This window comes from Gallus gallus, chromosome 4, assembly GCF_016699485.2.
Source record: "Gallus gallus isolate bGalGal1 chromosome 4, bGalGal1.mat.broiler.GRCg7b, whole genome shotgun sequence".
Classification (NCBI taxonomy): Eukaryota; Metazoa; Chordata; class Aves; order Galliformes; family Phasianidae; genus Gallus; species Gallus gallus.
In genome coordinates this window covers 25,086,667-25,111,486 of record NC_052535.1, presented here as the reverse complement: position 1 = coordinate 25,111,486, position 24,820 = coordinate 25,086,667, and the positions used below count along the sequence as shown (strand labels likewise).

The following is a 24,820-nucleotide window of genomic DNA, read 5'->3' as shown; positions in this document are numbered from 1 at the left end:
TAGTTCAGAGAATCAAGACGCAGTAAAGTATTACATGATCAAAGGGTACAAAGCCTAGAGAAAAGTGATCGCCTCTTACAGCAATCATAGTTTCTGTCGAAGTTCTTATGCTTAATTAGATATGAATAGAAAGGTAAATTGCAAAATACTTTATTTCATTTTATTTTTCTAATCCTGCATTATTTTTCTTTTTTTTTTAAAACCAGACCAACTGTAGCCAACACAAAGCAGCCATGAAAAATAACTGTGAGCCTTGATACTAACAGCCTTTACAAGAACTGTAGATACACTTGCTACGCATTCCAGACTCCTACCCATTCAACAATATTTTTAACATATGTTATCTTCCATACTGAAATACTACCATTTCTCTTTTCATTGCTTCACAGCAGAATTTCCTCTCCCAGTCAGCTTCAGCAAACTTTGTATATGAATCCAAGTTGAATGTAAGCAACTGACTTTTAGGCAACTGCTCTAAATAATATGAATTCAAATCTTTTTTGGGGGGAATGCAGATTCAGTTACATATGGTGGAATCTGTAAATTCACATTAGAGATGTGAATCAACTGGAAATCTTTACACCTATCCATGCACCAAGGCATCACTATTTCATACTTCCTGCATCTCTAAAGTTATAAATGCTGGGTGTTTTCTTAACAGATAACATAATATAGATAGAATTTTTAGCAGCAATAAAGGCACATTCGCAGCTCTATTTTATTTTGCTCCATTCAGGTTCTGCTCCCCTACCCATGTCTATTACTATGGTAATGAAACCTGCAGTGAGCCACAGCCCAATTAAACCCCTAAAGACTGGGCAAATACTCAGAAATCTAAACAAACTACCTGACAGGCTTTAGAAGACAACTGCTTCTCTGCTGGCACTGCTACAGCTTAATAAAATGGCCCCAAATGCTCTAGTCAAGTTTTCAGTGAGTTTTCCAACACTTAGCTACTTTTGTAGCTATTGAGAAACATACCTACCTTTAGCTCAAGCTAGTTTTGATGGTCTCCATTGTCAGCATTTTGTGAAAGAATAGATTCAATATATATAGTCTCGTATGATTTAATAAAATATACTTATCAAAATAATATTAAGTATTTTTTATATCAGCCAGTTGAGTTGGTATAAAAATGAAGCTTTCTGCAACTACTCTTCACACAGCAAATGTACTTTCAGCATAAAATGGCATCTTACATGTGTCTCTGAAGCATGTGATTGTTTCTTAATTGAAAGATCGAACACTATACAATATGATATTTATGTAAAAATTTCAAACTCTACTTTTAAGCGTATCAGTCAGCTGCAGACCAGCAATCCGATCACCCAAAGGAAAACCAAAAGGCAAAGCAGAGGAAAAAAAGATATTAATTAACTATCCTCATTCCGACAAGGCCTATGAAAAAATATACAACTTTCAAAATCCCCTCAGAGCTAACAAATTCAGGTTCATGTTTAACAAAATTCCTGAACTATACATTATCGAGAGCAGGCCTCTCTCATAAAACCTCATCATTTCTTTCAGCTGCTTCCTCTTACCAGCAAAAGTTAATTTGAATATTTGTTGGTTTAAACTCAGATAGTTCTTGTTGAAACCTCCTCCTGATGTACCCTACTGAATCAGCTGATGAATTCAGCAACAATAAAGAGAGTTGTAAGTCATCAGTATACTATAACTCTCATCGCTCTGTCTCATCACTAACAGATCAGACTACCCTATGTACTTTAGCACAGAAGGGCAATTTTTGCGTGGGTGGGTGAGAGAACAAACAGAACCAGAAAGAGGGATTGTTTAAATTTTTGAAACCTTCAGAATGTAAACTAATGTAAGTCATCCAAATATAGACCATCTATTTTGCATATACCACTATTTCAAATATAACATATCTAACTTGAATAGGTAGGAATATGGATATCTGGGCAACTGCAGTCCAGACCACACTCCACATCTCAAGAGAATATAAAGACAGAATAAAAGGATGGTAAGCTATCTGTTGTTGTTAGTCTGTTTTTCTTATGCTACTTATGAATGTAATAAACTTAGCTGTGGTATATTTCATTCCTCTTCTGTATCACGGCTCAACTCGCATACTTCCTCCAACATTTTTTTTTGGCAAAGACTATGGCAACTAGATCTCCTCCATTAGATAACTGCCTTATAAACTACATCCAAGAGCTCCCTCCCAAGTAAATGTGGCTTACATGATTCTATGTGCCTATTTTCACCCAACAACTATTGAACTTGACATCTGCTATTTATATTTTATAAAGAACTTCAAATATACTAAGTGTCTACAAGGTACAAAAACACCAGTAGCCAAGAACAGAAGACCAATTAATGCCCCTATTAAGGACAAAGCTATAGTTTGAAGTTCCAGACAACACTGTAAGTGATAGTATCAATCAAAAGCCTCAGCTATAAGAAGTTTGTCTCAGTTCATAGCTTCTTCAATTTCAAAGAACCAAACCTCAAAATGAGATTTCATGCTGCTGGCAAAAGAACTAGTTTAAAGCTGTAAAATAAAACTTCAATTACCACAGGCTTTCTTAATGCAAATAAAAATTTGCTGATGAGATAAATGCAGCAGATAGCACGTGTGGCCATTCAACACAAGCACTCAATTCTTATTTGTGTCAGTTTTGGCTACAGATTTGTAACATACAACTCATACAACTTCTGGTACTAAACATCATCAACAAAAGGCAACAAAAAAAGAAAAAAAACAAGAATGCAACTGCCATCTTCTGAACTAATGGAAAAAACAATTTAATAAACTAAGCTGTCATCCTATAACTCTATGAAGATACAAGAGTCACAGATTCGGAGGCTAGGAAGTCATCTCAACCATCTTAATAAAGTGATTTTCTACCTAAACAAGACAGGTAAAAACATCTCTAAAAAATCCACATCTGTCTTAGAGAAGGTAAGAGCAGACTGTAACTTTTCTTCCCTTGTAGATTCAGGACACATAAATGCAACAAAAATGTATGAATACAATATTCTCACAGAATTACAGAACAGCTTGGGTTGGAAGGGACCTCAAAGATCATCTTGTTCCAACCCCCTGCTGTGGGCAGGGTTGCCAGCTACTACATCAAGTTCCCAACCTGGCCTTGAACGCCTCCAGGAGTGGGGCATCTACAACTTCTCTGGGTAGCCTATTCTAGTGCCTCACTACTCTCCGAGTAAAGAATTTCTGCCTAATCTAAATCTCCCCTCTTTCAGTTTCCCCCCCACCTCTCCCTTGTCCTGTCACTATCAGACTGCGCAAACAGTTGGGTCTCTCTCCTGTTTATAATCTTCCTTCAAGTATGTGAAGGCTGCAGTGAGGTCTTCTTGGAGCCTTCTATTCTCCAGGTTGAAAGAGCCCAGCTCCCTCAGCCGGACTTCACTGCACATCTGGACAACATCCCGTATTCTTTCCAGGTCACAGTCCCTGCTGCTATCACCTGTATGTTTCCTTCTTTTCCCACAGTTTAACCAGTGGGCCCTCACTCAGCCATGCGTTTCCTATTTCCTCTGCTTGATTTCTTGTGCTGAGGGATGGAGAGCTCTTGCGCTCTTCTGTTCCTCTATCCCTAAGGACAGTCCCTGGAGATCCCATCCAAAAATTCCTTGAACAGCTGGAAGCTTGCTCTTATAAAATCATAGAATATCTCAGGTTAGACAAGGCCTTAAAGATCATCAAGTCCAACCTCAACCTAACCATACTACCCTAACTCTAACAGCCCTCCAATAAATCATGCCCCTGAGCACCATATTCAAACGGTTTTTAAACACATCCAGGGATAGTGACTCCACTATCTCCCTGGGGAGCCTATTCCAGTGCTTAACAATGCTTTCTGTAAAGTTTTTCCTGATATCCAACCTAAACCTCTCCTGGTGCAAATTAAGGCCACTTCAAGGTCCTGATTGCCCTACGCCAGGCCCATATTCCTTGAGATCACAAACTCAGTCAATGCATGGTCACTGTAGCCCAGATTGCCTTCAGTATTAACCTCTCCTGCATTGGTGAGCACCCAGTCCACTGTCCACTAATGCTTCATCTCTGGTTGGTCTGTCCAGTATCTAGACCAGGAAGTTATTATCAACTGACTCCAGGAATCTCCTTGATTGCTTTGTAGATCACCATGTTGCTTTCCCAGCAGACATTTAAGAGGCTGAAATCCTCTTGTATCACCCACCATGATGAGAGCCTGCAAGCACAATGCCTCCAGGATCGAAAGCACACAGGCCTCATCAACAGGCTCCCCCTGAATAGGGGCCTGTAGTAGACCCCAACCATGAGGGTCCTTCATTGGCATGGACCCTAATTTTAACTCACAAGCTCCCAACGTGGTTGTGGCTGTCCCTGAGGCAGCTCTCTGCAGTCTATCCACCGCTTAACATAGAGGTCAAATCCCCTGCCCCTCCTACCCTGCCTATCCCTTCTAAAATGCTTGTAGTCCTCAATCATAGTATTCCAGCTGTGTGACTCTTCCCATCATGTTTCTATGATAGCAATTAGGTTATAGCTTTCTAATTGCACCATGGTGCCTATATCCTCTTGCTTATTTACCATGCTGTGTGCATTGGTACAGAGGCACTTCAGCTGGGCCATAAGCCACATTATCTTCTTGCAGTAGTCTTCCCAAACTCTTCTGGGACAAATCTGAGGTTCTCCCCTGCTACCTCCCTAATGTGACAGTGCTCACTGGCTCTTCTGTCACACAGAAGTACATCCCTTCCCTAATCAAATGTATTTTAATTACAGCAAAGGAATATAGCTTCCTGTTCATTGCTGGTTGTGAATTACACACATGCTTTTTTATTTCTTCTTTCGCCTTATCTGAGCTCAGCACGAAGCAAAAGAAGTTGTATCAAATGGCTTGTTCTCAAAGAACAATCAATTACTTTAAATAAGTGTCATAAACATCAAAATGATCGACAGGTACAATATCCAATTAAATCATATTCATGCAAAAGAGAAACGCTCCTCGTTCCATCCCAGCCCTCCAGTCATTTGAATAGTATTCATAAATGAAGAGAAAAGCTAAGGAGGGAAGCTTTGAGAAGTGCAAGAGCTTATACTCAAGCAAAAAAAAATACAAAAGCAAAAAGACTCAGGGCAGTCACAGGAATATTGTATCATACAGCACAATTGTTCTGTAGCTTAAAATTAATGCTCAAAACATTAGGGAGGGTACTTCTAGAGGGAAAAAATATCTAGAGGGAAAAGATCATCACTTTCTCTCCTATCAGAGCTGTTCTGCATAGTTCTAAAATTAAAATACATTTCTGAAGCAAGTGGAAAAGTGGAATCTAAAGGTGAACTTCAGTCTGTGACTACAAACCATCTAATATCATCTACAGGAAAAGAACCACCTGACCATAGCCTGAGCTGTCAGCTTGTATTTTAACCATGCTGAAAACAAGTTAAGAAACGGAACATTATGTACAGAAGGTTATTGACTTCTAAAGAGGGTGGTGGAGAATAATTTAGATTCTCAATGGGAATTATATGCCTAATTGGAAACATAACCAGGAACCTAGTTATCACAAAGAGAAAGCATCACTGCAGGATACAGGACAATCATGTGGCAAAGGTTCACTCCATGTTGCATTTAGCACTGTAATTTAATTCCTATGGGTACTTGATGATGAGATTGCTTTTGAACAAGCTTATGCAACTAAAGCACCCAAGGTGGTTTAATGACTTTGCACCAACACCAAAATAAAGTGTTTTTCCACACTAGTATCAAATTAAGAACTACTGATTCTTAATAACAAGAAAAAGTGTCACTAAGAGAAAAAAAGACCTTCTGATAGAAAATTTGAAATTATGTTTTAAATCCTCTCTAACCCATCCTCTCCAAAACTGAGCATCTTGCTCACAAATCAAATCAATATCTTACACTTGCAGCAAATACATTAACTGGAATTGTATTCTGCCTAACAAGGGTATCAACAATGAATTTGTTTGCCTCGTGCTTGCAAGTACTTTCTGAAGGATGGAATCAGAGAAGTCTAACAGATTGAGGAAAACTAGAGAAACTGATGGGGATCGTATGATGCAAGAAGTATTTTATAAAAAATGTTTCTGCTGTTGTTCAATATAGACTATCATCTATTACACAGATTACCATCATAAGACCATTATTTCAAATCTGTGTATCAGAACTCCAAAAAGAAAAGTCACTGTACAGACCAAAGATGTATGAGAAGGCTGAGTTTCCTTAAACAGTACTTACACCAAGAGCAGCTTGGTAGGTAACTTCTGATGGGAAGGTAAATGAAGGCCCTGTTGTGACCGGGCTGCTGGGGGGTGGAGTCACAATTAGCCCTGTAGTACCGATATGAACCTGTTGGGAAAAAAAAAAAAGCAATCAAAGAACAGAGTCAGTTCTGATTAGCTTTATGGGAACATTTTTTACACAGCTGTAACCTTCACAGTCAAAACCACCAGCATTCTACCACCCAAAATTTTACAACAGAAATAATTTTGGGCTAGATACTCATGAAATAAGGTACTGGATCACACTTCTCACTTAAAAAAAAAAAATTGATATTTCTGAAATTTTGGAGATGCATTGAACTACATACTGAACATTACTATTATCACTCTCAAAACATATTCTTTATGTGAAGCGGACAATTGCTCACCAACTGTTGTCACTTGTAAGTAAAGGTTTTGAAGAAGCATGACCTTAACAAATAAATTAAGCCAGATAACTACAACTACTTCTCACCACCAGATGAACACGGTACATTTCTGGAATGTATGTAGCTTTCACACTGAATTTGCCTTTTACTTGCATATGCTTTATTGATATCCAGTATTATATTCAATTTAGAAGAAAAGTCATCACTTCTAAAATTTAAGAACCACCTGTGATTCTTAAGAAATTAAAAGCAGTAAAAAAAAAACTCACAAGACCAAAAATATCTGCAACCCTTTTTTAAGGACCGCGGTACATATTTTTCTTTAAAACATAAACTTTGAAGATGAGCTTTGTGACTTCATAATATTAATTGCATATAAAAAATAATTTGGAGTAAACAATGCAACAAAAAGCCTTTATAGATACTTAAAAAGTAAAACATGATTTATACTTAATTTCACGTAAATTACCTGAGAAGGGGCACTACAAGAAAGTCCCGTCAGCTCACTTATGCGTGCTGCTGCAGTTGGGTTGCTAGAGCTGATGAGGACAGGAGGACTAATTTCCATCGAGTGGCGATTCTGAGAAGACTGTGAGGACTTGTTGGACATAGTGAGGGAGGTAAAAGAGTGTCGTTTTTTGGTGTTTTTCTTAGTGTCGGTGTGCTTTTGGACTGAATTGTTGAGGGCTGCCCCAGAGGTACCTTCTCCAGAGTCTACAGCAGAACCTGAGGGCTTATCCAATTCTATCAGCTGCTTGGCTGCTGTGTTAAACTACAAAAAGACATTCACACATGAAAAATTAGTATTTTTTTCTTTATAAACATCACCTACAGACTACCCAAATCTATTTACCTATTTTTACTAATTAATTGTATTAATTAATTTTACTATTCATATTTTAGTAAAATTTAAACTATGCAACTCAAAACTCAAAAATGTGCCATACTGACCAACAAATTAGTCGACACAGATTGATGAGTCTTTCACAGCAAACTCAGCATGGTAAGATTCACACTGGTGTGGACTACCAACAGGAGATATAGAAAGGAAGACATGAACTGGTCCAAACTTGGATTAATCCAGCAATATTCATGGCTTGTGTTATCTAGAAGTCAGACTAAATCACAACAGCCTCCTCTGACCTTATGATACAAACATATGTATTACATAAAAACTTTGTTTCATTTTAGGCCTTTTTTGTTGTTTATGACATCAACCCAAACCTTTGCCTGTAGGTTCCTGAAGACATTCCTCCTAGCATCCCTTTCTGTTTCTATGCACTTGTATTTAACAGTAGCAATAGTGAAAAACAGGCTTGCTAAACACAGACTTAATTATACAGTAGTGCAAATCCAGCTATATCCTTATACTGCCTGACAAGTAGCATACAAGCACAGAACAGGATAAGGAGAAAAGAAACACACATCGAGAAATGGTGGAAAACTGGTGGAAAACCTTCTCAGCTTTAAACAATCTGTAGCCTCTGAATTTTCTAATGCTGAGATAGCATATTTGTGCGTAAGAGTGTAAAATCAATTCTTTTTTTTTTAAGTTTATCTAATGGGATTCCTCTCCCCCATCCCCCCCCAAAAAACAGTCCCTATTTGCTGATTTGTTATAACAAGATGACATAAAATGCAAACAAATCCTCCCTTTCCGATAACGAAGTATGGAATCCTGTACATTTTCTTGTTACAGCAGATTAGTCAGAAAAAGGAAAAAAAAAATGTGGGTTTCTCACAAAACCTTGATTTCAACTCATTAATATTTTAAAGCTACTATAAATAATAGCATCAGAACTCCCATTTATTCATAAGCTGATGTAAACAAGAGCCAATCTTCTGAACAAATAAATTAACATTAATGCATTCCATTAAATATGAATAGCGTTACTCAGGTAATTCAATCCATTATGAAGAACAGAAAAAACCTCAAGAACAACACGATGAAAAAATGAAATTAGCAACTGTGGAAGCACTACTTCTGCTTTTTAGCACATTGTTTTGTGCTTATTGTAATCATTTCCCCACAAGTCTCAAGACACCAAACTATGCTCAAAAGGAGTTTTGAAGTATCTTGTCCCATCAAAACTTTACTACATAAGTTACACATTGTTAATCACTTTAGTATCAACACCCACCTAAGCGTGTCTCATAGATATGTCAATAGCTTATATTCTGAACGCTTTCTGAGCTCTGACAACAAGTAGACAATATAAAGTGGTAAAATATATATATACATCCCCACATACACCACACACACATAAATTCGTTCAATAAACAGAAGATTTTCAAATAATATTTCAAAGACAAGATCTAGAAGGAAATTACATGCATAGAAGGAATAAACAAGGACCAAAATGGGAACTACTGACACAAAAACCTGCTAGGTCATAAAGGCACAAAAAATTAAGTTATGAAAGGCCTTAATGAGGAAAAAGAACCCACAAAACAGTACAGAGGAAGAAGGAAACAAAGGAGGATTTGAAAAAGACGACAACACAGAAATAATTCCTACAAGTTCCTATTATTGGTTCTTTAATACGTAGCTGAAGAGACAAGGTAGAACAGTAGAGAACAATATCACAGTAATAAACACTCCTAAAAGAAGCTTGAAGGATACAAAACAAACAGCAGAACAGGACCAAAGACAGACTGTTCTGCTACTTACTCTTCAACACGGAAGAATAGGCAGGCTTTCCAAAGACTAACAATTTTATTTTCTATCTTTAAACTCAAAATTGAGTTCTTCACACACTACCTGAGAACCTGTTGTGTATTCCACCTTGTCTTACAACACTGGCCACAACCAAACTTACCCAATCCATTCTGTATCACTCATTTAACAGTTTGTTCACAAATAATGTAGATCAAAGAAAGAAAGGCGGTACACATTTATAAAATATGAATTATCTGATCAGAAAAGATAAGGGATCGCCCATGAGTAAAAAACAAAATGAAAACAAAAATGCCTCACTGCTAGAAGCGTCCTGAGGCACCACAGTTACAGTTAATGATGTTTGTTTAGCTCCTCAAACTAAAAATGCCTGCAGAATCTGGTTATTCTATAAAGCAAACAACATATTAGAGCAAAGTTAAAGCCTGCTCATGGGAATGATTCAAATGTGAGCAATATACTGACCTTTCTTAAAGACAGAAACAAGCACAGGACGGTAACATGCAACCTAACGATGGCTGTGAATGGATGGCTGGCCTTTCCAAAGAAACAACTTGAGGACAGCAGTACGGCACAGTACTTTGCAGAGTGTACTTCATCTCTTAGTTGAGAAACTAAGAGCTTGCATTTATTTTCCAAAGAAGTGGCTAGCCATTGCTATCAAGTGTTTGAATACAGCGTTCCTTTCTCCAACAAATACGCCTGCATCTATTTCCACACTTTCTATCAAAGGTTTCCTGATGAGACACATTTAAATTCAAACTCCTTTAACTTTCATTCACTTAATTTTATTTTTAATTAATAAAATCTTTGCTGAATCAGGTCACCTGAAACCCAATTCCCCTCTCCACCAAAGCCCAGGAAATAGAACAACTCCCCAGATGGTAACAGCACAGTCAGCTGGCTTCGAAGCAGCTCAGTGGCCCTGCAGGGCTCTGGGCTTCCATCTCCTTGCAGCTGTCTGGAGAAATGATCAGGCAGACCACCACAAATGGCTACTGTCAGCCTTCTGCTTATGCTTTACTGCACTTATTTAACAAATGAATTCTCGTATTTTTCATTCACATGCAGATAGATGGAATTCAAACATCATCACTTCCTGAAATTAAGTCAAAGCACTATCTGCTCCCTCAGTTACCCTCATTATTCTTCATACAGAATTTTTACTTACAAAACTTTACTCCATTATCATGCATCAAGGAGCTGTATTCCCCCCATCACCAACACAGTCATTGGTCAAATACAAATTTCTAGGCTGCATTTCAGTTTCACCCATATATTTTCAAACAAAGTGTAAGTGCAACCAGAGGCAAATATTGTCCTTATTTGACACTACTACTCTTGTTAAACATCTCCCCGGAAGACAGCTAATAGCTTAGAAATCTAAATGCAGCTTTGTAATTAAGGTTTCAAAGTATATTCTGTTCAAACCAGCAGAGGAATCATTTTACAAAACCTGAACAGCTGACAGTCAGAAGCAGAGCTGCCTTTATATGAATTACTAAAATAAACTCAGTAGTTCTGCACTGCAGTTTTTGTAGGGAAAATTGATCAAAATTATGACACTTAGCAATTGTTATTGAAGTGACAACACTGAGGTTACCACACTCAAATATAATGTGAATTAGACTATCGTTTTCTACTAAAACCTAACTATCTCTGGTTTCAAGCATAATATACAACATCTACTTTCTGCATAGATTTTCTGTTCTGGTCAGTCAACGGTCAAAAAGTATTCTTCTGAGTCGGCATTGCTACAGTAGTGTTTCCATTAGGTCACGTCCTCTAACAGTGACAGACAGAAAGTTGAGTCTAGTAAGTATGATGTTTAAAAAAATATGCTAGAAATCCAGTCTAAAAATCCAATCTGAAACGTAGCGACCCATTAAAAAAATGTTGAGAAACATTCTCGTTCAGTACTGGAAAAGATGCTAATGAAGAAAAAAAAACAACCAATGCTGACACAGTAGGAACATAAAATCTCATCTTACCGGCTTTGAAAATTTTGTATTAGTTGATGGATGCAGCAGCTTAAAATGACAGTGACCATCGTGCTCTACAACGAGCATTCAAGATACGGATACAGTACTTCACTGTATTTCTGAAAGACTGCTTATAAATTAAACTAGAGGAGATGGGTTAATAAAGAGATGTTTCCCAGTCATTCACTTTAACTTGGGAAAACAAGAGCTGCCATTATTTTCTACTGACATTTTGATTGAATAATGATTTATTTTCCAGTCTTTCTTTTTTCCATTCTGAATATTTGCATTTTTCTAGCTGTTTTTTTAAGAGTTCTTGCAATAACATCAATAGCTTTTAGATTCTGAGCCTGTTTACTAAATGTTAATCCACATAAAAGTATCAAATTTGATGTTCTAATTAATTTATATTCTGCTCAGAACTGTATCTACTTTTAAAGCAAATATACTGAAATTCCATCAGTTGAAAGTTTAGTAATTTAGATAATATTAGCTAGGACTTACTCTAATAAAGCTAGAGGGCTTGTTCTAGTATTTTGTTTTAACATTGCCCCTTAGAAAACAGACATTCTTTTTTTGTAATGTTTTGCATAATTTATTTTTCACTTGGGGAGAGAAGTGATTATTTCACAGTGCCATGTGTCTACAAATAAAGACAGTGTTTTGTGAGTCAGTTAACAAATTACTCTCTTAATGCAATCACTATTAAAATACCTTTCAAAACGTTGTCAGTCTTAGCTTTTATTATTATCATGGACTTAAAGTGTTCAAGTTATATAAATGAATAGAGCAGACTGGCAATCATTAAACTGGGGGTATTCCTCTAGGTAATAAGTTGTCCACAAACACAGTCAATTGGAGTTTCTCAAGGACTTCAAGATATCTAAAGTGCTATTCTCCATGACATCACAACACAAGACATATTTTAAGTTCTTAGGAATAAAAAGGACAGATTATACTCATTTTAAACTTAATGACAGAAGCCATTGAGACCTCCAGTAAATGCAGCTACTGTCTGATCAAAAAAATAAAAGCAAAAAGTGTACTGACATGTACAAGGCAGAGATGCATTTGTCATTACAACAAAAACAGGTAATGATTACAGGACTAGGAAATGTATCTAAAAAAACATGTCAAAATAACTAAAAAAAATTACTTTAGTTTTCATAATATAATAAATATAATATAATGTACCTAAGAATAGTTCAACTTACTTGGTTCCATCAGCTGTTTACATATTTTCAAGAACAATAGTTATGTAATCTCAGAAAACAAAAATTCCAAAATTCAAACATTTTTTTTTGACATATCTCACTGCTCTTCACTAAGAGCAAGTGCAGTATTCAAGTATATAAGTAGTAATTGGTATACAAGTAGCTCAGTATATACTGAAAAAAATAAAAATCCACCTATGTGATCTGAAGTTACCCTTCGGGTTCCATGTGAATGTGGGGAAAAACTTTACCGTATGGCTGACTAAACACGAGAACAGGCTGCCCATAGAGCTCGTGGAATCTCCTTCCCTGGAAATTTTCAATAGCCATCTGGGCCTAGGTAATGAGCTCTAGGGGACCCTTACCTGAGCAGCACCAGATGACCTCCAGCAGCCCCTTCCAACTTCCACTGTCCTGTGATTTTGTAATTTGTTGTTCCAGATTCTCATCAATATACTGTGGTTTTGAGTGTACATATAGAAGTGCTTGTGCCTGTTCCAAATGTGTTTGTTTATCTAAAAGGGTCAGCTTAAGACATTCTCTTAGCTGATGGAATTTATCTGAAAATTTCAAGTGAAATACTTCATGTGACTATCATTTTTACATAAACTGTTTTCAAGAGTAAACTTCCATTTTGTAGATTTTCACAGAAATGGGATCTGAACAGTTAGCTAGGTAGCCCAAATGGCAGCCATAGAGAATGCTTTTTTTTCCTAACTTGCCTGAATTAAGTGATTTAGTTCAAAGAAGCACCAGAAAAAGCTGCACTGGCTGGAGCTGAAGGGACAGTTAACTGCACAGAGCTAGGAATGAATAGCCAGGGGCAAGAACTTCTTAAATCAGTTTCTGAAATCTTCTTAAAAGGAAGACAAAATTGCACCGAGCAGATTGAAATGTTTACGTTTTACTTGCGTTTTATTATTAGAAATACTGGTTTTAAGTCATTTGAAGTTTTCCTTCCCCAGGTATACAGAGTCTTAAACCAACCTATAAATATGAATACACACATCTTTCCTTTTTTAAAGGAAGTTTTCTACGTTGACTGAAAACAGTGTGTTTGGGTTGTTTTCTTTTAGCAAGTTCCCATCTCTGCAGGGCACTCAAGAATTGCATTAAAAACACCTGACTGAACGCTTAATATGGTTACACATTTCTCCTGTGACCTAAGGTACAAATTTCTCATCCCAACTATAACGTGGAAACACTTCCTTTCACCCATTCTTCTCATTTATTTAAACAAAATCACTTTGGTCCAAGAAGTCTATGTTATCATATCCACAGCATAGCTACTAGCAACACAAATTTCAATAACGACTGTTGCAGCTGTAGACACTATTCTTAATGACTTACTCATTGCTATATAGAAGATAAACAGATTTCAAATGTGACACTCTAAAAGACTGGGGAGAGACTCCCTCGAGAAATGTAGAAGACAGAAAATTTTATGTAACAGTCTATCTGATGTAAAATACAATGCTTTACTTGCTTAACAGCAGCCTATATTCTCTAACTTTCTAGTTTTGCTGATTTTGTTTGAGAAGGATAATGCAAAGCTTACTATTTCCTCATTTGCTGATTGCTTTCATTTGGTGGCTACGTGTGGTCTGTGATTGACTACATGACTCCAAGTATTAATAAGAAAATACAGCGACTGCCTCCAATACTTTCATTCAGATTTCATTTGATGAAAACAGGTATCCAATGACTATGTAAAAATCACTGATTCAACTGCTGAAGTCATGAACTTTCCCAAACTAAGCACACAGACCTTATAAATAACTTTAGACCTAGAATAATCTACCTCAGGCTACTTTAGAATCATCAACAGTACCAATTATTTTAGAAATGCTACTAATTAATTGCAGTAGTTCATTTGTAGAAGATGAACACAATGGGCACAGCCTTACTGACAGCACAACTCACCTCAACATATGAGATCGGAAATATTCCTATCTTGTCAGCTAGCATTCCTTCTGCCCAGTTTTCATCCACTCGGCGAATTACAGTCAGAACATCATCCTGTGGGAACATGCAGTGATTACGTCTCCCAACTCTAATTAAATTTCTAATTAAATTTCCCTCCATAATGCATGGGTAATCAGAGAAGGTGCTACATGGCAAGAACCACACAGAAAGCATTCTGTAATACAAGTATGCTATTCTTGGGGTTGAAGTCCATTGCAAGTGTTCCTTTTCCTATTTTGATGGAGGTAAACTAACTGTCCACAGCCAACCTCAGTCATTTGACTTTGTCTTTCATAACAGACTTCCACGCATGCTCAGCTTGTTGTACTCTATCAACCTCTCTTTTAAATGTTGGCATTAATCCACAGAACCTCTACTTTTTTGTTTGTTTTTTTGTTTTTGTTTTTTTACATCTCAGCTAACTCATTATCTAATGTTCCATAGATGTTGCTCTTCTACTTAAACATTTAGGAGCACTGGTAAGAGGCATGACTTCTTTCAGATATATCCCAAGCTTTTGTTTCTAGATATGGATTTAAGCATGATATAAAAACAGCATCACATGCATATTAACCATTGCTATACTGAGATTCATATTTATTTTGTAGGTAAGTTAAAACATGTGGAAACATAAGATGCCAATTCAAGCATGACTGTAGATCAAAAAATACAGTTTGCCAACAATCTAATCAAAATATGCAAGCTAATGACAGTTATCCTCAATATTAATAGTTACGTGTAGTAAAAACCACTGCCTGACCACAGGTACTTCTGCTAATTTCACAAAAAGAGATAAAACCTTTTGCTTTTAGAATTTTAGCCATCCTTTCCATTTTCAGTAGGCAAGGACAAAAATGCAATTAGCTCACATTTGATCCTAAAACATCTTTGTTCAACCTGTTAAACTAAAGAATCAGAAACAAAAAAAAGGAACAGCCCTAATAAAAACAGAGCCTTAAAAGATGGGCAATTAATTACAACAGAAACAATTTAAGAATGTCGTATCTTCCAAAAGGCAATTAGTGATATTACAGAACGACAAAGATTAGTACTGCTTTGTATTTAGTATCCAGAGCCTAAAAATCACACAAAATGTATAGCTGAAAACTAATGTCACGAGTTTCTTTAGAAGACAGAACACTGAACTCATAACACAGGTTATTTCTTGGAGATTAAGAATGCAACTCCTGCAATTATGAAAAGTTCCATCCACAAAAATAAAACCTTAGAGAAACCACATGCACCTTAGGAAGAAAAGGAAGGCAAAACTCATCTACATAAGAGAAAATAAAATACCTACAGAATTATCTGCTCTTTTCTTTTCCAAGTGGATGAAATTAATCAAATAAAGTATTTATTTTATTCATACTTTACCTTTGCAAATGGTAAACAGTCCTTATCCGCTTCCTTGTCTTTTACTTCAAAGTCATAAAGTGCTTTGCACTGAGGCGGAGGTTGAGGTAAAGGTTTAATAATCTGAACGAAGTTGGTAGGAAAAAAGCCATGGATGCCATTGACTTCTCCATGATACCAATTTTCATCCACCTGTCGACGCAAAATGATGATGTCTCCTTTACTGAACTTAAGATCTCCAGGTTCTTTTCCCTCATAGTTGTACAATGCTTTGGCACATGGTAACTGAGGTACACCCTACAGAAGAAGAAAAAGAAAAGACCAGCAGAATTAGTTAAGTATCGCTAAATAGAATTTGTATTACATTATTTGGGGGACGATAAAAGAAAGAAAACGTAGAAAATTGCGAAGTAAAATTATACCTAATAGAATTATGTCACTGTACTGACTCTATTGATTTTACCTTAGGAGTTTCAATTCTAATTTCAGCAAGACTGCAGCATTACAAGACACCGAAGAAGCAAAATAAAAACCACTGTACTTAAGTGCTTATAAACAAGACCACTACTCTTTATCAGTTCAATACTAAAAAAAAAGGGGGGGGGGGGGGGAGAAGAAGGAGCACTATTGAAAACTATTCTGACCATTTGAGAGAGATGACAGAAAAATTCTGCAAGAAAATACAGCATTAGAATAATAAATCTGCTATGAGACCTTTGAGGCACATTTTCTGCCTGTCTGGCTTGCTTATTAATGATGAGGATGAGGACATAAGGGAGGTGTTTTCCAGCCTGAAAAACAAACCTCACTTTATTAAAGATGAGAGCTTTCATCCTGAACGACTGCTTTTATTTATTTCTCAAACACAGCTAAAAAGAATTACTGAAAAAATCAGTTTAAAGTGACTATCTTTGGCTTTTCCTCCAATTCCTCCATAGTATCTGAAAACTGTAGGTAATTAGTGCTGCTCTTGAATGCACATGAGAATTACAAAACAATACTGTAATCCCTCCTTACAGAGTGAACCACAAAACTCTAGCATTAGAGATACTTCCTTCAAAACTCTCTTTTCTCTCTAATTACAAATATTTAGAAGAGGGGGCAACCCTTTACTCATGTAAGCATTACATTACCAAGACAGTTTTTCCATGCAGAAGATAGCATTTATAGTCGACTACAGCACAGTATTATTATTTTTTGTAATGGAATTGTATTAAAGATATAAAAGACAAATTGTAATGAAATTCATTGCTGGCAATATTACTCAGAAGGGCCTACACCATGCTATATCTCTCCTCTGTCAGCATGTGCATGTGCAATTGCAGTTTACAGTCTATCTCAAGGGGCACGCAATGCAAGGGAATTCTCAGAAGGAATTACCACTCAGAGTCTGTGTTGTTAGACAGGAGGCAGAGTACTTGATAATTTATTTCATATTTACCACTTGAAATTTTATCTTTCAATGGAATCCAGTTTCTTAGGACTCTCTCAAGTTTTGTGCATGACTCTACAATCACAGTAATAATTTTATTTTAAAGGTATTATTTATTTGTAAACCTATTTAAGTTTTCTTCCTATATCAAAGTCAAAGGATAATCATATATGTACATGTACAAACAGATGAGCTTGACTTACATAGGAATATGGCAAGCCACAGTTTGTTCTATTGCAGCTAGGATGGGCACTAAATCCTTTATATTATCACTATTCATATAATTGTTCACAAAAATCTGGAGATCTTCAGACTGATGAAAACAATATACACTTTCATGACCACACTTAACTGCATTAAGACACAAAATAAACAGTAGCAGCACACTCTTTATGAGCCCAGATAGGTAAAAAGACAAAGATATCAACTAGAGAATTTGTGGGCTCTAAATGGCTGAAGGGGAAATTCATGGCCACAGAAGCAGCATGCCTCTGTATAACAAAGGAATCACTGTCTGCTCATCCATTTCCTTCCCCAGTAAAGCAAACAAGCTAACAAAAAAAACCTGCTGCACTTCACAGATTATGATCCCAAGAACTTCTTGGCAGAAAGAGGGCACCCAGCAGCCATGGCCACGAGAAGACAGACTGTCTTGCACTGAGGAGAATAACTGGAGTTGTCCCAGGATAAAGTCACCTGTCTCCCTATACTGGGGAAGAACTTATAAGACTGCTTAGAAAAAAAATCCCTTTTCAGATACATAAATAAAACCAGAACAGGAGTGCGAGTGGAACAGATTATGTCAAAGTAAATTCAGTATTGCATTTATTCACTTTATCACAAAGCCCCACATGAATGAAGCTTCAGAAACACAAACATCTGCATGTATTTTATACGCAAGCACTTTCCTACCAGGCCGAAAAGAATTAATTACTGATGAACAGGCTGAGTTTCTCCAAAGCCTTTTCACAGCATTAAATAAAAATGGTTCCCAAAAGAACAACGTTCAGTGAAACACAAGCTTATCCTCAGCCAGCTGCCAACAACTAAGGATAAGCACTGAAACAATTTGAAGAAGAAAGACAAAAACTGCCTTCTGCAATAGGCAGAGGATGAGGCAGGAACGAAGTGCTGCACACAGGCACCCGTGCTCAGGACACAGCCCACGGGGCTGCCACAGGTCTCGGCCACGGCACCCAACAGCCTCGCTGCTCGGCCTCCCCTCCGCCTCTCGGCCTGCTCACCAGGATAGCCAGCCGCCGCGATAACGCTGAGCCAGAGTTTCCAGCTCACTCCCTGCCTTTCGCTTGGCTACACATGAAAGGAAGGCTTTGGAAGAAAAACTTTGCAGGCTACCCTGAGGTTTACAGCTGCCATTTACCCCCGAGCTCTTTGAGAAAGCAACCAGAGAACAGACAGAAAACATTTTAGGAAATTAAAAGTTAGAACCCAGAAAGACACCATGCAAAACAGGTTTCTTAGAATTATTGCCTCAGTCATCTTTATGGAATTAAAAATGCTTACATACAAAAGGTTTAAATTTAGTTTTAGCTAAGACACAGATACACATGATTTTTCACTTGCGAGATTCCTTTCCAGAAGGAATACGGTGATATCAAAACAAACAGCTCAACAAGAATATCAAGAAGCGCATATACGTCTATTTATACGAAGCTAGGATTTCTTACACTTCCTTGTATTTCTTCCCATCCAGATATTTTGCCTTAGAAACCTGCAGAATTCCCTTGCAGTTCCCTTTGGATTTACACTTTCTCTTCAGTCACCTTACTTCTAACTTTGCTTTTACCTTTTTAATGGACAGTTTGCAACTGTACGTATTGTTCATGAGCTTAAGCCAAGAGAAACTTTTGCCACAGAAACACGAGATCCAATTTCCTTTCATAAAGAAGTTTCTGTGGCAGAAGCCCAAATGTAAATATGCTTACACTGGCATAAAACAGAGTTCATTGTGTAACTTCTTTCACTTGGAGAACCAGCGTAAGCTGAAGGAGCACAAGAATGACCTCCTACTCCTGCCCGCAAGGAGGAGCATTCCACAGGCAGTTCTCCTCGCCAACCTCTGCTGAAGCACTGCTGGTCGTCCCTTTCCAAAATGGATTCCTCTCAGGCTGCGATTTGGCCTGGGAGTTCCTTCGAACCAGGTGAACTTACCCACAGTATCTATACAGCTTTCAGCTACCCCAGATTCCCAGACACTGAGTGCCTTCAATAGAGCACTGGACAGACAAAAAAGCTTTCTAGAACTGTCAAGGTGCAAAACCAAAGCACTATCTGCCACCAAAAAAGACAGTCTGCTCTTACAACTCAGCAGCAGTTTTTATGCCCAGCTCCCCTATATAACTGCTGCCTTTCCATTGCAAAACTCATTTTTATCCATATTGTAAGAGGATCTTTAGTTATAAACAGTTATTTGCAATTTTATTACAGGTGAAGGCAGAAAAATTTTCTTCCTCTATCTTTTTACTTGCTTTTCCACGGAGTTCCTGAACCAAACCAAGTCCCATTAATATCCAACACAAGATGAGAAATTGATTACTGAAAATCTCCAATTACACAGCAGTAGGAAGAACATTAATTTTAGTGTTACAGAGGTACTTTTATTGGTGCAATTTTTTTTTAATTTATTTTTTTATTTTTTGCCTCAAGAACCAGATTTGTAAGACATGCTCAGTTGGCAATAAAAATCAGAAAGGTGTTAGCATGCTACAGTACACATACAGTCAGCTTGTTCTGAAGGCAGATTTGGGTCGAGCAAATTCTTTGAATGTACATTCTCCAGCAGATGCAGGTATACCCAAGATTTTATCTTCTGACTCCTACTGAAAAAAATACTTTTCAGTGAGAGTACTGTTCCTTTTAATTTTCTAGTTCCTACTTTATCTCGCCTCAGATCTTTCAATTGCATTTTTCCTTTCTTGCCTTGTTTACCAAGCTGCTCAGTCCTATCCACAAAATCATCTTATCTGAACAGACTGATCTACAGAAAACACAAACCCAGAGGTTTAACCTTTTCAACTAAATCTCCCCATTTATTTTTGAGTTCTAGAACACAGAGGGTTTCTATTGTCCAAGAAGAATCTTAAAAGCTCTTTTTTTTTCTTATTCAAGGAATGACACAAACGAGGTTAGATTTGTTCAAAGAAAGGCCTCAGTGAAGCACAATGAACCTGCATCCAAGACTAAATTAATAATGGAATAAATTTTACATACTTATAACACCAGAACTTTTTTGGAAGACTGCAGAGGTCATGAGCACAAATTGAATGTTTTCTAGTTAGAGAGCTTCTGTGCTACCTGCAGTGTAAGTGATAAAAAAGTGAGATACTGCTATCTCAGGAGGTTCTACCAGGTTGTCAGTATGCTGCAGTATCCATAAACACAAACCTTTGGTATTCACATGATGTGAATTACTATTGCTGAACATCATGAAAAGGTATCTGACAGTTCGCTTTTTTTCTAATTACAGTTCACTAGTTTAGGGAAGTAGGCAACGTTAATGTTGGCAACTGCATTCATTTCTACTAGTTTATGAGATAGCTGTACTAGTTCTCATTCTTAGTATAGCTATAAAATAACCACACATTTGATTTAAAAAAGTAAAAAGATTTACAGTTGTCTTGAAACGCCATATCTAAATAATGGTTAAGTCACAACTTAGTACAGTTATTTTTTTTTTTTTTTTTTACTAAAAGTAGCTTTTTAAAAGAAACAGCTAGCCAGGTTACCCTGAAATCTACCACCTTTGTGCAAATTAGCAATGCCCTACATCACAACTCTGAAGCAAACTTACTTTAGAAAAGAAATAGGATGCAGGATAAGAAGTACAATCACATCAACATAGTTCTTATACTCGTGGAGAAGCTGAACAAATCAATCAGGAAAAATACGAGATTAATGAAGAAACTAGACACTATTTTTACAATTATTTGTAAACTCAACAATCAAGTTAAAGTCTATTCAGTAGACCTTCAAAGCTCCTCTGCTATCAGCTAAGTACCACAGAACACTGTAATTTCTTTCTGTTCTAACCTGATTCTTGACACCAATCTTAGCACTAGATGTATCAAAATACTGCTCAAAGAAAAGGATGTTAACTTTCAGGTTTCAGTCACTTAACAGCTTGGAGTTGCATGCACTGCTAGAGACCTTTGGTTGCCCAACTCTTCCAAGGTCTTTACCAGTTAACTTTGCTTGTGGTAACTTTCAGCAGAACTCCACAAGACAGGATCAAAAAAACCCTGCACTTTGTAGAAAGGTTGCATCTCTCCTTACTTGAACAATTTTCATCTCTTCTTTTGGGGTAAACTACCAGTGGGCAACTCAAAGTAACAGAGCTGGCTTATGAAAGACATTTTTGCTTCCTCTGCCTTAAATGTTTTTAGCATACACAGAAGAAAATATTTCGGCATCTTTTTCTTGTCTGATGTCAAGAAATAAATATGAGCTTGTTTACTATAAGTATGAGAAACTGTCTCCCACAAAGGTGTTGAAATTAAAAGCTGGAATACAGGAGAATGTAAGGAATTTAAAAATGTTGCCTTAGGGCCAAACCAATCAGACTAATAGCATGGAAGGTTAGAAAGGGACGTTTACAAAGCTTCCCAAAGGCACTTCAGTCAGTCAGTTTCTCTGTAATATCTGTGTTTTTGTAAACTTCTTTTAAAATGAAAAACTGAGCGTCTTCAGAATGCCAGCTTCCTGAGCACGTCTAAAATTCTTTCACACATCCAAGCTTTATAACACCACTTCACAAAACACGTTATTTGCTAACATAAAAAAAAAAGTTAATCTACTTAATGCAGAAGAGATTGCAACATTTGATTTACCAACAGAGCACAGAAACACAGGAGGCCCTGTCCCTGCTTGAGGGAACTAGTGCTTCAGCTTAAGTATCAAAAGCCCCAAAGGGTTTATCAACAACGTAAAGATTTGAGGGTAACGCTCCCTGCAGTTCTAAAAGGTTTTACACTTTGAATACGAGCATAAACAAACTTTGCTCACTGTGATATGAAGACCAGTATGTTTACTTACTGCACCAAGAAAAGCAGAGGGAATTCCACACGTACAGACATACATACCAAAAAAAAAAAGAGAGAGAGAGAGAGAGAGAAATTAGATTGCCAAGAGCAAAGCCCTACTGAGCTTTGAAGGTGAGGAGTCTGAACATGATACAGAAGGAGCAAAGCCACCAAGTGACTCCAAACTAGCGAGTGACTCTCTAAGTTCATTCTTGATGAGCTCAGCATGGAGAAACACGCCTTTAATCTCTGAAATACTCTGCAGCCTAAAATTGGGCTATGGGAAAAAAAGCAGCAGCAAATGAGGAGGTTGCTGCATCTTTTTTATGAAATTCTATCAAGGTTGTCACTTTATTGAGCATATTTTGCTTTTCATCATGTTCAGGTGCTAAAGCCAAAACAATAAAAGGACTAAAATTAAAACTGCTCTGTCAATTAAATTGAAAAAAAACAAAGTAATCACACACGGTCCTCTTATGTGAATTGGATTTTAAAAAAGATAACATCTGACATTCTACTGCCTGATGAGAAAGTGTTTTAAGGTTTATTTCCTGTCACCTTCAGTATTCTGTAAATGTTCGGCTGCCTGTCAAATCAGCTGGACGAACTCGACATTTCTGTCACACACTGTTGTTGTCTGGTGTCACATAGATACCTTTTGCCAGGAGAGACTTCTGCTAAGCTTGATTTGGAAGCAATACAGTGTCTCCTGAGACCCTATCACTTCCTTGAAGTTCCAGCTTAATTTCTTCTAATGCTCTGACTTCCAACAGCCCTGTGCCTACAGCAATAAAGCAAAGATGTGTGCTAATTTTAGACCTCTCTGTCGTACACACAAATGTATGTATGCTGTGTGCACAGAGTAAGTGACCAACTCACTTTGCTATTTATTTTATGTATCCTTTATTTTTTTCTTGCCTTCTCCTTGAAGCAGCTGGTTGGTCTTTTGAAAAGGCAACTAATCCTAGCCAAATTACATGGTTTTCACAAGAGAAATGTTCCTTACTGTAACAGAAGAGCTGAGTGAGCCTGAAAAATGCTACATTAACATTTATCCTTTCCTTTGTGCAGTGACAAGCTGGAGCTTGCACTTCACAATCACTTCAGCCAGACAGTAAAAGGCAGATGAATGGCCCAGCTATCACGTGCCTTCTGCTGAGTGTAGTCCCACTAGAAGAAGGGCGAATGGTTGGACTGGATGATCCTGTGGGTCTTTTCCAACCATAGCGATTCTGTGATTCTGTGATTCTGTATACTGAAACAGAGCACCACACCTTGTATTACACACTGCTCAAATGAGCAGTTTTAGCATGGAAGTAATGGCATAGAATGCAAAACCAATCAATGTGTCCAGAGTTTATCAAATGTGAATTGGTACACAGGCATTTCTCAGACATACCTTGCATCACCACGTTCCCCTTTTGCTGTTCCTGCACCTTTGGGGAAGCCCTTCTTGCTGCCCTCCGCAGCCTCCCCAGCTGCAGGTCTGGAGGCTCTGGCTTCCTCATTTCCATACCTACATACTAAGTGCTGCCAAATCCCTCAAACTCAATCTGTCCCTGTTCCCATCCTCCCCAAGCCCTCCATTGTGAAATGGTGCTCAGTGGGGAGTTCCTTCCACCTCCCGCCAGGCCCACCCCACTCCCTGCCTCAGCCTGGACCACATCTCCTGCTCTCCTGGACCCTGGTGCCACCCCGCTCCCTCAGCCAGTAAACCCATTTCCAGCAGTACCTGACCACCTCTGTAAGCAGGGCGAAAAACCCAGCTGTGAATGTTCACTAACCCTTCATTCCACTGAGAGCCACCACTGACTTCAGGAGGGAACTAATACCTAAATAAGTTATTACTCCAGTGGAACACGGACATATTTTCTTCCAAAGTGTCAAGCTCTACAATGTCTTTAATGGCACAGGGGTACTTATATATATATATATATATATATATATATATATTTATATATTTATATATATATTTTTTTTACTCAAATCAGTTCACATACAGCAAAATCTCTCATTACTGTAACTCCACGGACAAAGGCAGGGAGAGTTACACAATGGATACATGAAGTAGAACCAGGTATTTCAGCACAGACATGAAAGGATTTTCCACTCTGCATTCAAATTCAGTTGTTTACATATAAGAGGTTTGTTTGATTTCGTTTTGAACATTACAGGTGAACAAGAGTTAGAAATGCGAGGAAATCAGGCCTACACCAAAGGGATGACCTGCTCATCTCACATTTATTTTACCACAGAAACACTGCCAGAATTTTAATCCAGGGAGGTCTGCTTACACAAGTTCTGCTTTTCTAGTTCGCTTGCATTGTTGACATTGTATTATTTCTTGGTAACAACAAACAATACACTTTTCACAATGCCATAGACATTAGAGATATTTTAACTACTTACATGAATTGTCTTTCAGTAACTGTATTTGCATTCAGTACAGAAAGTAAAGTAAATTCAAGAATAACAAGTCAATTAGTACTATGGTCTTACAACATAGATTATAT

General features: G+C 37.4%; 1 protein-coding gene across 2 annotated transcripts in view; it reads right to left on the bottom strand.

The window, feature by feature from the left end:
- Positions 1-24,820, bottom strand: part of SH3RF1 (SH3 domain containing ring finger 1) — a 74,781-nt gene that overhangs the window by 16,317 nt on the left and 33,644 nt on the right. For both annotated transcript variants that reach the window (XM_015285373.4, XM_015285372.4), the window contains exons 3-6: positions 15,858-16,133; positions 14,442-14,537; positions 7,115-7,417; positions 6,234-6,344 (exon numbers count right to left, since the gene is read on the bottom strand). In XM_015285373.4, the coding sequence (XP_015140859.1) occupies positions 6,234-6,344; positions 7,115-7,417; positions 14,442-14,537; positions 15,858-16,133 (786 nt within the window). The remainder of the gene's footprint in view (positions 1-6,233; positions 6,345-7,114; positions 7,418-14,441; positions 14,538-15,857; positions 16,134-24,820) is intronic.